At 39.1% G+C, this 14,825-nt stretch overlaps 1 protein-coding gene across 14 annotated transcripts in view; it reads right to left on the reverse strand.

The window, feature by feature from the left end:
- PLD1 (phospholipase D1) overlaps positions 1–14,825 on the reverse strand; it is a 224,052-nt gene that overhangs the window by 43,655 nt on the left and 165,572 nt on the right. For all 14 annotated transcript variants that reach the window (XR_002337490.1, XM_005657100.3, XM_013990128.2 and 11 more), the window contains 2 exon segments: positions 4,663–4,776; positions 2,232–2,281 (listed from right to left, as the gene is read on the reverse strand). Coding sequence is in view for 13 of the 14 variants with exons in the window: in XM_005657100.3 (XP_005657157.1) it covers positions 2,232–2,281; positions 4,663–4,776 (164 nt within the window). In the remaining variant the exon portion in view is untranslated.

Here is a 14,825-nt window from a genome sequence, read left to right on the forward strand (position 1 = left end):
TCTATATTTCATATCCTCTATTTGAGGAGAGATTTTTTTTATACTTCTCTATAGTTCATTAGATATTGTTTCCTTTAGTTTTTAGAACATAGTAAAACTAGTTGTTTTAAAAAGCCTTTTAAATTGTCATACAGGTCATATTATGACAATTCTCAGAGAATTGCCAGGGAGTGATAACTTCAAACCTATCTGGCTTCCTGCAGTGGCTTCTAGGCTGCTGGTTTTCTTTTACAGTGATGAACTGCTTTTCAAGGCTACTGTGGAACTGAGGAGAGGGGAATGGGTATATGGCAAATTAAAAAGCTTGCTGCTTTTACTGAGCTTCTGCTGCTTTTCTCGAATAAACACTCAGATTGTTACAAGCTTTTGGTTAATCTCTAGAGTTCTGAAAAAGTTGATTTTTGACCATTTTTATTAGTATTTCTGTTGCTTTTATGCAGGAGTGGACTTGGGGGGATCTTTACTATACCATTCCTGCTGATATCTTAATTCTTTATTTTTAAGGAAAAAATAAAAGCATGGAAGGACTAATTTCCCTCCACATTTAGATACATCATCCTGTGTACCCCATTTAGAAGGCTACCAGTGTAAAAATTAAAAAAAAACTCAATTGGGGTTTATAGCATATGTGAATGCCACACCACATAGCATCATATGATTACTATGGCTCTCCCTAACTTTTTTTTTTTTTTGGCCACATCTGTGGTCTATGGGAGTTCCTGGGCCAGAGACTGAACATTAGCCACAGAAGTGACAACACTGAGTTCTTAATCACAAGGCCACCAGGGAATTTCTGGCTCCTCCTAACTTTTCCAGACCTACCTGTGACAGCTCCATTCTCTCAGTCAGTTGGGCTAAAACAGGATTACCTGACACTTCACTTACTCTTTTGCTCTCATGTCTCCTCCAATGTTCCTTTACAATTTTGTTCATACATGACCTGTCTTTCTTTTACCAATGTGCTATATCTCTCTCCTGCCACTAGTCCACCATACTGTTTACTGATAGTAAATGAATCATCACATAAACACCTTTCTGATGAATTCAATCCAGAGATCAGAGGCTGCCATCAACTTATTCTGTCTTTTTTTCTGGATAAAATCTAGTCTTTTTATTTTATTTTATTTTTGCTTTTTAGGGCCACAACCATGGCATATGGAAGGTCTCAGGCTAAGGATCTAATCAGAGCTGCAGCTTCTGGCCTATACCACAGCCCCAGCAATGTAGGATATGAGCTATATCTGCAACCTACACCACAGCTCATGGCAATGCTGGATCCTTAACCCACTCTGCAAGGCCAGGGATTGAACCCACATCCTCATGGATACTAGCTGGGTTCATTAACCACCGAGCCATGAAGGGAACTCCCAAAGTATAATATTTTTAATTTGACCTTCAAATTTGCATGATCTGGACCCAATCTGAATTGGAAGTCATACAACTTGCGTTCTTTCTTCAGCATAATTCTTGCACAAAATTCTGTAGCTACTGTTCAGGGTATAGAACATTATTAAGCCCCTACTATGTGCTAAACTTAGGGTAAATTCACAGAGATATAGGTAAGTAAACCCATAGTTACAACGTATTGTAGCTTAGAAGTATGTGGAAGGATCAATTAAGAAGATATCTGAGAAAGTACCTTTGAAAATACAAAGAATTGCAGAAGTTAAGGTATTACTGTGTTTTGTTTTGTTTTTTTCCTCTTTAGTTGCTTCCAGTATTATACCCTCAAAGATTTAGTGAAAAGTTATGATGACGAAGCAGTTATAAAACCAGTTTCCTTCCCTAAATATGACAGTGTCCAAGAACCTCAGGATTTCTGCATCTATAGGAGGTCACATAAATATATGTTGACTGTGTCCTCATCATTAAAGCAGGGATGACACCTGTCCTGCTTATTCCCCAGGACTGTGATGAAGAATCATAGCAGAAGACACACGTGGGGTCTTTTTGAAGTGCCTTACAAATCCCATTTCTTATAAAAACAATTATTATAATAAATAGAAATAAATTATAAAAAGTCTTATTTTTATTACTTATGTACCCCATGCCATGGTGTCTTCATTTGAATATCTATTTGGGCAATTTAATGAGAACAAATAATTTATCTCTGTTAAGCATTTTGTGGGCTATCTTTTGTAAGGAGTTCTATAATCACGATGTGAAAACTTTAATAATTACTGATATGTCACCAAAAATGACCATGGAGGGGAAAAAAAGCAACTACTTACGCTCTGCTTTTAGCTGTCCAATGATGGAATTTTCTCCTCTGCACATGGTTCTGAAGATATGTAAAGGAAAGAAATAATTATGGAGGTTTCAAAGGAACCAATCTCAATTGCAATACCTGTGGGGTATATTCCTAATCTAAGTAAAAACAGAGCAAGTGCTTTTATGAGAAGATGCTACATAGATTTTTTTAAGCCAAAAAAATACAAATATCACTTTTCTAATATTACTGATGGGACAAGATAGTTGCTTTAAGGTGGGTAAACAGAAAAGTTATAAAATTGATGTTAGGTTTCAGAAAGAGATGCTATTTTAAAAAGATAGATTATGAATGGGCTTTCTCTCTTAGAAAATTTGGCAAGTGCAAAGATAAATTTAGAATGCCACAACAGATAAGAATACTTACAGAATCACATTACGTTCAGATGTGAAAAGGGCAAACTTGATAGAGTAATTTTGGAATTAAAGAAACTATTATACCTGAGCTGTCTCTGTAAAGTCAGCAAACTCCTTAAAAGTGAAAAATGTAGTCTCAAATAACTATCTCTACTAATGATTTTGTTTCTCAAGACTCTGATAATAGTCGATGAATTATAAAAACTGACAAAACAAAAAATTCTATGCTCCATCTGCCTGCTCTATGAAAGTAATTAAAAATACAGTTTTCCTGGGAAATGCTGATATTATTAAAGGTGATGCCAGCAAATTGAGATGTCTTTGCATAATAAAAGGTTATAGTTTTGGTTGCTGAACAAAAGCCAAGCATGTTATTTCATTCAGCTGGTTCAAACCCAAGAAAATAGTCATAGAAAATAATTGCAATTGACATTATTCCAAAAATAATATTAGCATGGCAAATGAAGTGGAAAAAATCCGATTAAACATTATGTCAGTGCCTTACATACATGAAAAGCTTTGTTTGTCATGTTATAAATCAGATAATATTAGAAATGGACAAATCTTCAACCCAAGTGGATAGACCAAAGCCCAGTTAAAATTCTCTCATACTGTAATCAGGCATAATTATCCCAAAAGAAACACAACATCTTTATTTGAAACTTTGGCAGACAGAAAGACACAAGCTTAAAAAGTCAGGAAGAAACACAGGATTAAAAAAAAATATATTTCCACTACAATGGTGTACTCAAACCATGGATCCTCAGATTCTGCAGAGGTGCTTCTAGGATTGCCTTGAGTTCAGATGACTCAAGTAAGAGGGCATGTAAGCCCCCAATCCCAATTTGTCCAAGACCCTGAACCCTTATTGCTTTACACACTGGGGGTTCTTGGGTCTCATTTGACCTTCCCCCAGAAAAGAGTCTGATTAGAAAGGTGGGAAACTACAGGCAGTTCTGGAAAACAGGGGATATGAAAAGAAAATACTCAAGTACTAGTCCTTGCTTTGACTCAGAGTGTGATCTTTGAATAAGGCTCTCTTGTGTCTCATGTCACAGTTTGTCACTGGGAGCTGGGTTCATGCCAGACCTGTCCACCTACCTCCTCTCTTCCCAGGTAAGTGGCCCAAAGAGATTGTCAGGGCTGCCTTTCCATCACTTTCTACACCACCTCTCTATACTCCAGCGCCCCCCCTCCCCAAGTTAGTACCTCTCAAGCTCCTTCATAATCCTCTGATGGCCAAGTCTGAAGCCTCATGTACCTTTTTGAGCAAATATGGAAACTCTACTTTTCAAAATATTAAGAATAGGATTTAGAACTTTTCCCCAAATTTTAACAAAGAGGTGGTAGTGAAAACAATTAAAATTCCAGAAGACAGAAAAGAACCTTTATCCTTCACTTACTAGCAGAGACCATTACTGCCAAACTTGTTGAAGGATTGCAGCCTAAAATAATCATAAACCAACATGCACAAATTGTGCCATTTTAAGCATTTAATTTTTTTCTTTCATCTACTTACTGCAAAGAATATGAAACTCAATAGCTATTTGGTGGCTTAAAGATAATTTTTAAATTATCTTTAAAAATTAATTGTTTATAAAGGATTTCATATCTATATCTACATAATTAAAAGTTCTTATTCCCATTTATAATATATAAATATAAAGAACTAAAATATTAGTCTTTTTATATTCATATATATTGTGTGTGTACATATATATATATCTTATAGACAAGCTCTCTTTTCTCTCTCTCTATATATGTATATATATGATAATCAATGAGTATAAAAAAGAGGATAATATTTTAATTCTTTTATACTTGCCATGTGTTCTAAGCCTACATTTATGTATTTGGGCTTTATTTGAATTTTATCAACTTGTAAACAGGCCAAAATTCAAAAGCAAAATAAAGAAAAGTATCCATTTGTTCAACGCTCCACTGAATAGATGTGGAGAAACATTTCCATTCCTTTCACCAGCTTACATGCGTGACTGATTGAAAGCTGAAAAAAAGACGATATTAGAACTTTGGCACCTGTAGTTGAAGTGCATTATTGCCTGCAGAGCATTTCCTCCGCCGGTTGAAATGTCTCCTTCAAAACCTGGCAGCAGTGGTATCACAACATACACCCGGTACCTCTGGCTTTCCCTGCAAAAGTCAGGGGCAGAAAGTTTTACAATTAAAAAGAAAAAGAAAAAAAAAAGACAAAGTAACAGTTAAAAATGACAGCCAAGGAGTTCCTACTATGGTTCAGCAGTAACACCCTTGGCCTCACTCAGTGGGTTGGGACCCGGTGTTGCCATGAGCTGCAGAGTAGGTTGCAGACACAGCTGGATCCAGCATTGCTAGGGCTGTGGTGTAGGCCAGAAGCTGCAGCTCTGATTTGACTCCTAGTTTGGGGACTTCCGTATGACGCAGCTACAGTACTCAAAACAAAAACAAAAACAAAAACAAAAGATAGCCAAGCAGTTCACATGGATTTAAAGACTGAGCAAATGGCTTCCTACAATACATTCTATCAATCCCCAGGCTCTGCGGGGGAAGGAGGTGCTGTTGCATTGGAGACCAGAAGCTATTATCCAGGCTAACTGTTCATAGCAACCTGAAAAATAAGCTGAACTTGGCAGTAAAGTGAGGACTGTATCCACTACCTCCCACAGCATAATCCTTTCTAGGACAAAATCAATTGCAACAAAGCCTTGTTTGGATCCCTTGGAAGGGTGAGGGGTTAAAATTTAGTTCTGAAAAAGACATTGACCTAAGAGTTTTATGTATAAGTACCTAACTCAGAATCCAGCAAATAGTAGGCATTCAGCTGTTAATTACTGAGTAAATGAGATCCCACAGCGTAGATCTCAGGGGCTAAAAGACATACTGGACTCAGTATGATTTCCAATGCAGATGTTCATCATTGTTTGGAAACTCTGATTCATCTCTGAAAACTCTGCTTCAGATGCAAAATTTTACCCCAGGCCCTTCATGCATTCTGAGTCACTGATGCCGAGTTTTAAATCTCCTACATATACAACACAATATTTCTTGGCCCACTCTCCCTACTGATGATTAACAACAATCTTTGAAAGGAAAAGCCTTTGAACCGCCTTTGCTTCCCAGTGATGTAACAAACGGGAGAAATGCGGCTCCTTCCTTTGATCTGTATTCAGAAAGTCAGAAATTTGGAAAATTATGTTCAAATAGATACCACCTCTTTGGAGGCTAGACTGTCAAGGTCCTTATCTCTAAAAGACACACAGGAAGAAGAGAGAGAAAGTCTGGAGATGACTGTGGTGTTCATGGAATCTTGCCCTTTTATCTGAGAAGTTTATATTCACACAAAGTTGCTGCTACAGGTTAATTTTCAAGTGGGAACCAACCTAAACTTTTCATAATACTTAATTTCTAAAGTTCATTTTCTTCTAAGCAACTACATTTTTCTTTCAGAAAAAAATATTATTACTACCCTAAAAGCGATCAGATTTGAGGTCTCTGATGCCAACGTACCGTATTAGGGTCCAGGGAAAGTGCAGTTCCAAGCAGAAGCAATGGCCAATAGAACAGAGTCTGGAGGCCTGTGAGCTTGACTTCCATGCTTAGGAATTTGGACTAGGGTGTTGTAATGGCATGGATTAATCACTAGATGGCAAACACAGTTTGAGTTGGAAAAAAATTTTTTAAATTTTTAAATGTGAACTGTTAAAGTCCTCTGTCAGATAAGAGTAAGAGGCACACATTCCTGGATGGTAAACAAGACAGTGAGAAGAAGAACAGAAAGAACACCTAAGCTATTTCCCCACAGCCAGTATTTAGAAGTCCAAATGAATCTCACACTTAAAAATTGTCACCATCTGTCTCCTGCTGCCTTGACAGATTCACCTTCAGTCCGGTCCTCCCAGGCCCACACTCCAGTGACAGACAGGAACCACCATCCTGTGTTCAGAGTGCATCCTACTAAGGCAGGCTAGCAATAGCGCATCTGCCCCCTTAGCCCGGAGTGCGCTTCTCCGCATCGTAGGAGCCCTCTCCTTGGAGGGCTGATAAATGGCTCCTTCCTCGCTCAGGCCAACCTGGATGTGCCGGTCAAAACTGGTTTGCTTCTGCCTCCGCACTCCCCTAGCATGTGGCTAGGATGGCTATGCAGCATCCCTTCTGCTTCACACAATAGCAATAGGCACATCTGCTGGCTAGACCACATGATAAGCCCTCTTGAAGCATAGGATATCCATGCTCATATCTTTCTGTTTGGGGCAGTGCCCAACAAAGGAGCTCTGCAAACTCTCTGTACCTGGTACTATCTGCTTTGGGAGAATGAGGTCAGATGGAAAGAATGTCTCTTTCTGGGAAGCCTCTGATAGACAAGAGGTTAAACAGGATGTTTTCCTTCAAATTAGGTTACATTTTATTTGATTTTTTTTTATTGTGGTGAAATACATATGTAACACAAAATTTGCCATTTTAACCATTTAAGTGTACCATGCAGTGTTATTAATTACCCTCACATGTTATGCAACCATTGTGATCTCTATTTCCAAAACTTTCAAGAGTCCAAACAGAAACTGTGATAACTAAGCTCTAAGTTCCCACTTCCCCTCCTTGCAACCTCTGGTAACTTCTAATCCACTTTCTGTCGCTAGGAATTTGCCTGGTCTAGATATTTCATCTAAGTGGAATCAAACAATATTGTCTTTTTGTGTCTGACTTATTTAACTTAATATCCTCAAGATTCATCCATGGTGTAGTGCGTGTCTGAATTTCCTTCCTTCTTATAGCTGAATAATATTACATTGTATGTACAGACCACATTTGGTTTATGTAGTCATCTGTGGGCAAGCACTTGCACTGTTTCTACCTTTTGGCTATTGTGAGTAATGCTGCAGTGAACGGGGCTCTCTGCTTTCTATTATTTTGAGTATATATGCTGGAATGGCACTGCTGGGTCATACAGTTATTCTATGTTTAGCTTTTTGAGGAACCACTAAACAAAATACATTTTCTGTCTTTTTGCTATTTCTTGGGCCGCTCCCGCGGCATATGGAGGTTCCCAGGCTAGGGGTCCAATCGGAGCTGTAGCCACCAGCCTACGCCAGAGCCACAGCAACGCAGGATCCGAGCCGCAACTGCAACCTACACCACAGCTCACGGCAACGCCGGATCCTTAACCCACTGAGCAAGGGCAGGGACCAAACCCGCAACCTCATGGTTCCTAGTCGGATTCGTTAACCGCTGCGCCACGACGGGAACTCCCAAAATACATTTTCTAATGGATAATATATGCTCACAGTACAAGCCTTCAGAGATTGGAAGATTACATGATGAAAAAACTTCTTTCTCACCTCTTTGTCCCCATCTTTCATTTCCCCTCCCTAAGGGCAACTTATATTACCTCCCATGCTCTTTCAGAAATAGTCTATGAATTTATAAGCATATATATATATATATATATATATATATTCTCCTTCTACACAAATGTCAGAATACTATAAACACTTTTTTTCTGAAAGTTTTTTTTTTAATTTATCTTTTTTTTTTTTTTTTTTTGTCTTTTCTATGGCCACACCTGCAGCATAATGAGGTTCCCAGGCTAGGGGTCTAATTGGAGCTGTAGCTGTCAGCCTACGCCAGAGCCACAGCAACGTGGGATCTGAGCTGCGTCTGAGACCTACACCACAGCTCACGGCAATGCTGGATCCTAAACCCACTGAGAAAGGCCAGGGATTGAACCCACAACCTTATGGTTCCTAGTCAGATTCGTTAACCACTGAGCCATGACAGGACCCCCCCCCTTTTTTTAATTTATCAGTATATCCTGGAAACCCTTTGATATCTGTACAAAAAGTGCTGCTGTCCATATTTAAACAACCATGACAGTGTTCCAAATCCATGCCATAATATATAAACCAGTTTCCTATTGATGGGCATTGAACTGTTTCTAAATTTTTGCTACTCTAAAATACCTATTTTGTGATGTGTGTTGACCCACATAAGTCATTTTTCACATTTGTTAGAAAAGTCTTAGAAGTAGTATTGCTGCCCTCAAACACCAAGTGTTCGCACTTCTGATTGTAAAGATGGTTCCCTTTTGTCCTTGTGTTTTATAAAAGCAAAAATGACTTCAAAATGTAGATACTTGGAAATGTCCTATAAAAATCTTATACCTTTTGATAAGACATTCCTGCAAATTTAGTTTGTAGAAATCAAAATATTAATATTTTCTTGTTCTTGGGACAGTTAGTTCTAGATCAAAGTTTTTGCTCTTTTTTTTTCTTAACAATAAAGTAGTTTTTGAATTTCCTGCATGATGAAAATTTTAAATTGTGTTCAGCAAATTATCAGAAATGACTTATATTTTCATTGCTGTAGGAAAAAAGGGGCTCTGGCATTTCAAACCATAAAATTGTGGCTAAGTTTAGGCCAATGAAGAGAAAATTCTATGTGCTGGTCTGTCCAGTTTCCTTCCTTGGTTCAGTCCCAGAAAAAAACAGTTCTCAGCCACTGAGGATTCTAACTTCTTCAGAAACACTGCACCCTCACAGTGCTGGAGTTTGCAAATGACAGTGATCAGTGTAGGATAAAAGCACTGAAGCCCCTGAAGTGCACAATTATTTATGATCCTAAAAACAAGAGAAGAACTAGTGAGCACCAGGCCATCTTTCAGGCAATTGCTCCATCACTTTAGTCCAGAACAATTTTAAAAAATTACATTCTCAGGCTTTTTGTTAAAATAAATTTTTCCTTCCAAATTCACCAACTCTTATAGCAGTGCTATATATAATAGCTAAAAGTTGGAAATAAATGTTCAATAATAGGAGGACGGTTAACTAAATTATGTTATAGCCCCTCAATGGATGTAACTTCTTTGTAGGCACTAAAATGACCACTGTGATGACTTACTAGCAAAATACTTCTTGTACTAATGCAAAGTTCTAATTACAAGACAATTACAGATGTGGCAGGCTGAAATATTAAATAAGTTTTTTTCTTCAGTGTGATAACTTCCCCCTCTCTATGACCGGAGATAAAGAAGCAGAGATTGCTCCTGGGATGGTGCCCTCACAAAGGAACCAGGGCACAAAAGTGTCAGCTTCTTAGACTTAGGGAAATGGATAGAGATCCTTTGAGCTGAGGCAGGAGTTTAAAGAAATAAGAGTGAGCTTCAGTGAGACCCTGTCCTTCGCCCTCAAGCAGAATTCCAGGGAGAAGAAGACAGACCCCATTCTCTTTCAATCAGGCTATGGAGCCACAAGGATCTAAGCTTTGCTTCTAGGGAACCCCAGAGAAATGACTACCAACCCACAGGATGTGGCAGCAATAGAGGAGAAGTGGCAGGAAGGCATGCTTGAAAGGTGTAGCCTGAACCCCCAGGTTACAGTTAGTAGATGCTAGGAAGGCTTCGGCCAGATCAATACTGAGTGCTAGAAGCCCCTTCCCAAAGATCAATGTCTATACCAAGAATGGGGGAGGGGAGGGAAGAGCAGAGAGCATCCTGACAGAACTGAATATGGAGGAGAAATAATGAAAAATCACTGAACTTGGCAACATTTATCAGGAAGTGTCTAAACTAAATTTCCTTCTATTGCATGGAAATGGGATTTAAGACAGAAATCCAGATGAGTTAAGGAAAAGGAAATACACTACAACTCAGAAAACGTTTATTAATATGGACCAAAAAGGAAATAGGAAGATAAAAAGTCAACTGTTTAGGTGGCGAGAATGTGGGCTCTTTCATATTTTTAATTTTTCTCTTTGCTGAAATGCTGTTTGTCTCTTTTAAAACAGTCCTAATTGACTAAGGTAAATGGGTCTTAGCGATGGCTTTCCTCTAGTTTCCCTCCTTGCTCTTCTGCAAAACTCCATCTTCCTTCACCTCCCTGCTCAGCAGGGCAGGCAGTCAGGAGAAGAGGGGTCTGCTCACAGTGGGGTCTCAGGATCTATAAGAAAGCCCCAAAGGAGCTCACCCAGCTTTCCAGTGACAAGATGCTTTATTTTTTGAGAATTTGGGATTTATAGAGCATATTTCATTGCCCTAAATGTCAAGAGCCGGTATAAATCCTCTCATTATTGTAGATTTTGCGGCAGTAGAAAATCTACTGCCAGAAATAAGAAGAATTGCAGTTGGGACTTGGTGTTTCTCTGTGGAGAGAACTGCATTCTATAGCGGTATCTGTTACAGAAGAACTGGATCTGTAGCTTCTCAGTGATTTGAGTGTGGGTTACGGTTTTATTTTGTGTTTGGCAAATCTTTTAAAATACAGTAAATCTTCAGTTTTTTCATCCTAAATGGGGGAGTTGGCGAAAATCATTGTTAGTCCACTAGAAACGCTGGTTCTACTTAGCATGGACTTTGCATATTACACATGAGACTCTATAGACTATAACATTACATGTTGTGGGAATGAGTGCATGTGTGCATGCACACACACATACACGTAATTTTTTTTCATCGGTTATCTTTTGAAAATGGCAAGCTTTTAAATGTAAGAATATTCAAGGTTAGCCCAGCATGTGACTTAGACTTTATTCTGGACTTGATAACCTTTGGCATGTGCCTCAGCGCCTCTCAAATATGAATCTATAAAACCTTTTATTACACTGTTCCTACAATGGTCCAGCCCTTTTCATTCTTTTTTTTTTTTTTTTTTTTTTTTTTTTTTGTCTTTTTGCCTTTTTCTAGGGCCGCTCCCGTGGCATATGGAGGTTCCCAGGCTAGGGGTCTAATGGGAGCTGTAGCCACCGGCCTACACACACAGCAATGCTGGATCTGAGCCACATCTGCAACCTACACCACAGCTCACGGCAACGCTGGATCCTTAACCCACTGAGCAAGGTCAGGGATCGAACCCGAAACCTCATGGTTCCCAGTCTGATTCATTAACCACTGAGCCATGAAGGGAACTCCCATTCTCATTTTTAAAAGAGTCTCTCCCTTCCTTCCTCTCTCTGCCAGGGCACATGCTCAGACTCCAAATGATCACTGGCCTCTGCTTGGTGCTAATCTTTATCTACTGAGATTACCATTTATATACTATTCGGAATCAAATAAAAGCAATTAAATGATGGAAATCAAGTTCTCCTGCTGTGATCTGTCAACTCTGCCCTAATGTAACCTCTTCCCAAGGAATTTTATAGAGCTTGGAGGTTACCCGACAAGATAAAATGTGAAACCAGCAGTTGGCATATTTCATTTTCATATTTTCATTCTTTTTATTATAACTGTGGCTTAAATTTCTTTAAGACAGTGATTCTGAAAGATACCCAACATGTCTTTTCAGCTTGGTACACAAATTATAGGATATGGTAATTATAGGATGCAGATTTTTTTTTTAAACCTAAGAAAATTTTTTCTACCCAGCAACTACTTTTAAAAAAGAAAATATTCATTTGGTTTTCAAAAATATTTAAAATAAAATATCTCTCATAGATTTCTGGTAGGTTCAACACTAGAACATTTTTACTCTCCCTGCAATGGGGAAAGCTTTTAGATGAATTACAAAGGTAGCACAAGGTAAAGACCCCAAGTTGAAGGGTTAGGGATGTGGTCTGAGTCCCAGTTCCACTCATCAATATCCCTATGATACGGGCAAATTTCCATAATCTCACTTAGCCTCAGCTGCCTCATCTGTAGAATGGAAATAATTATGCATCCACTTCATAAGACTGATGTGAGAATAAAATGAAGTTATGCATAAAAAGTACCTTGGATGTGGAATGACTCAAACTATTTAATAACATTATTAATCAATTAACAGCAAGTGATTTCAATTAGAAAGTTTGCATACCTTCAAAGAATAATCAACAGTGCCTAAAATTAAAACAAAGCAAAGCAAAACTGAATTCACATGGTGTTTCAGAACACATTTCATTTTATTTTCTATTTGGGGGGAAGGTGTAAGCCAATCAATAATGGTGAATCCAAAAGTTGATTCCCATGAGGAGTCAGCTACAGATTTCTGGCCCAACATGACAATGGTTTAATCATGTGCCTCTACTTGTCACAGGATGAAGAAGAGCCAGTGGTAGGAAACCAAAGCAAATTTTCCTTATCCTGCAATAGTCATTTCACAATTTAAAATGAGGCACATTAAATATCTCTTTAATTACACATTTATTTCTGGAGTTCCCGTCGTGGCGCAGTGGTTAACAAAACCGACTAGGAACCATGAGGTTGCGGGTTTGATCCCTGCCCTTGCTCAGTGGGTTAAGGATCTGGCGTTGCCGTGAGCTGTGGCGTAGGTTGCAGACGCGGCTCGGATCCCGCGTTGCTGTGGCTCTGGCGTAGGCTGGTGGCTACAGTTCCGATTCGACCCCTAGCCTGGGAACCTCCATATGCCGCAGGAGCGGCCCAAAAAATGGCAAAAAAGACCAAAAACAAACAAACAAAAAAAACCCATTTATTTCTAACATAGCTGATTTGAATGTTATGGTTCCTTATCTCTGCTCGAATTTACCGTGAGCTAGCATAGCTCCAGATGATGAATTTTCTGGAAATAACATAGTAATTTCTTACATGTACTGGTGCTTTACAATTTTCAAATTGCTTTCACCTCTATTCATGTGAGCTAGGCAGGGCAGATATTATTATTCTCTTTGTTGGTGAAAAAAACGGAGGGTCAGAAAGGCAAAAATAATAGATTCAAAAGGTCACATACCTGTAGACAACAGAGTTGGGAAGAACCCAGATCTCCAGACATCTGGTTCCCAATTAATTCCAGATTCCCCAGAGGAGCATCCTCAGATCACTCACTTGTGAGCAAACTGCACGCACTATCTGGCACAGTTACAGGAAGCGTGAGGATTTTGAGCAATTTTCAAAATTATGCATCCTCCAAGGCAGTTCGATCATGTATTTTTCAATGCAGTTTCGTATTAAAATACAGAGGCATTCAGTCAACTGCCTATTTTCATTGCATGTGTCAATCTCATGGTGATAACAGTGCAAAATGCACTCTCATTTCCAAACGTTTTTACCAAGGCAGCAAACTTACGCATGTTAAGTGTCCATAAGCAAAAATGGTTTCATCCTCAAAAACCATCCATTCATGGTACACAGTGTCTTAAAATGTGATTTGCTTAGATCAAATGGTTCTACTCTATCTTTTGACTTCTTCAAACATGGTATCGACAAGTCGATTCTAGGCTGTGGATTATGTTTTCTTCTCCCTGATCTCTAGTTCGATTTGAGTTGTTAAAGACAGGCTTCCAGTTGGGAGATGGTCTCAACTCCAAGACAGCAGAGATTCCCACAGCTATTCTTAGTTCAGAATGGGATGAACAACATTCTGAGGCTTTAGGTCATGAATCAGAACATGGAGGCTTGGCAAAACCCTGTTTCCGTAAAGAATCAATGGCTGCAGAGAAGGAACCAGGAGGAAATAAGGGGAGCAGAGAACTCACTTCAGGGCATTGGTGTGGACCAGATTTCAGCAGCACTGGCATAAAAATAAAGGCTCAGCCCAGTTGAGGGAGTTAGCAATTTAAAGACTCAGATTTCTCCAAGGTGGGAGGGTCCCTAGAAGAGAGCCTGTGTTCCTGGTCAGGCTGGCTAAATGCTGACTGTTATTTCCCTCCATCTGCTTTGTGCTATATTCCAGTCTTTTTCCAACAGCCAAAAGTATACTTGTTACTAGGCACCTGACTCTGGCAGGGAAGGTCTGATCTCAGAAGAGTAGAGAGAAGTGTGGAAGGAAGAGAGAGTGGTTGAGATTGGAGATGGCATGTCATGACCCTCAGTGAAAGGGAGGGGCCCTAATGCAGGCAGCCTGCAAGATGAACATTCTTCTTTTTGTCCACACCCACAGCATTTGGAAGTTCCTGGGCCAGGGATCGAACCTGTGCCACAACAGTGACCCAAGCCACAGCAGTGACAACACCGGATCCTTTAACCCACTAAGCCACCAGAGAACTCCAAGATGAGCTTTTTAATTCTCCCTTTACCTTTTCCCTAAGAATACAAGCTCACTGATTTGTAATTATTAAATAAAAATATATTTTACAGTTGGAATTAACAAGGGAGAGGAACGATAATGTGGAGATGCAAAGAAGGGGGAAAGTGCAAAATATGTTTCCAGGTTTTATGTGTGTATCTCCTAAAAGTCTGAATGTGTAATATACATACCATTTTGAAATGTGACAGTCAAAATAAATGAGACAATTGAGAGATCAGAGCTAAATGACACACGATTCATTTGAAATTCGACGAACTC

Source organism: Sus scrofa, chromosome 13 (genome assembly GCF_000003025.6).
Source record: "Sus scrofa isolate TJ Tabasco breed Duroc chromosome 13, Sscrofa11.1, whole genome shotgun sequence".
Lineage (NCBI taxonomy): Eukaryota > Metazoa > Chordata > Mammalia > Artiodactyla > Suidae > Sus > Sus scrofa.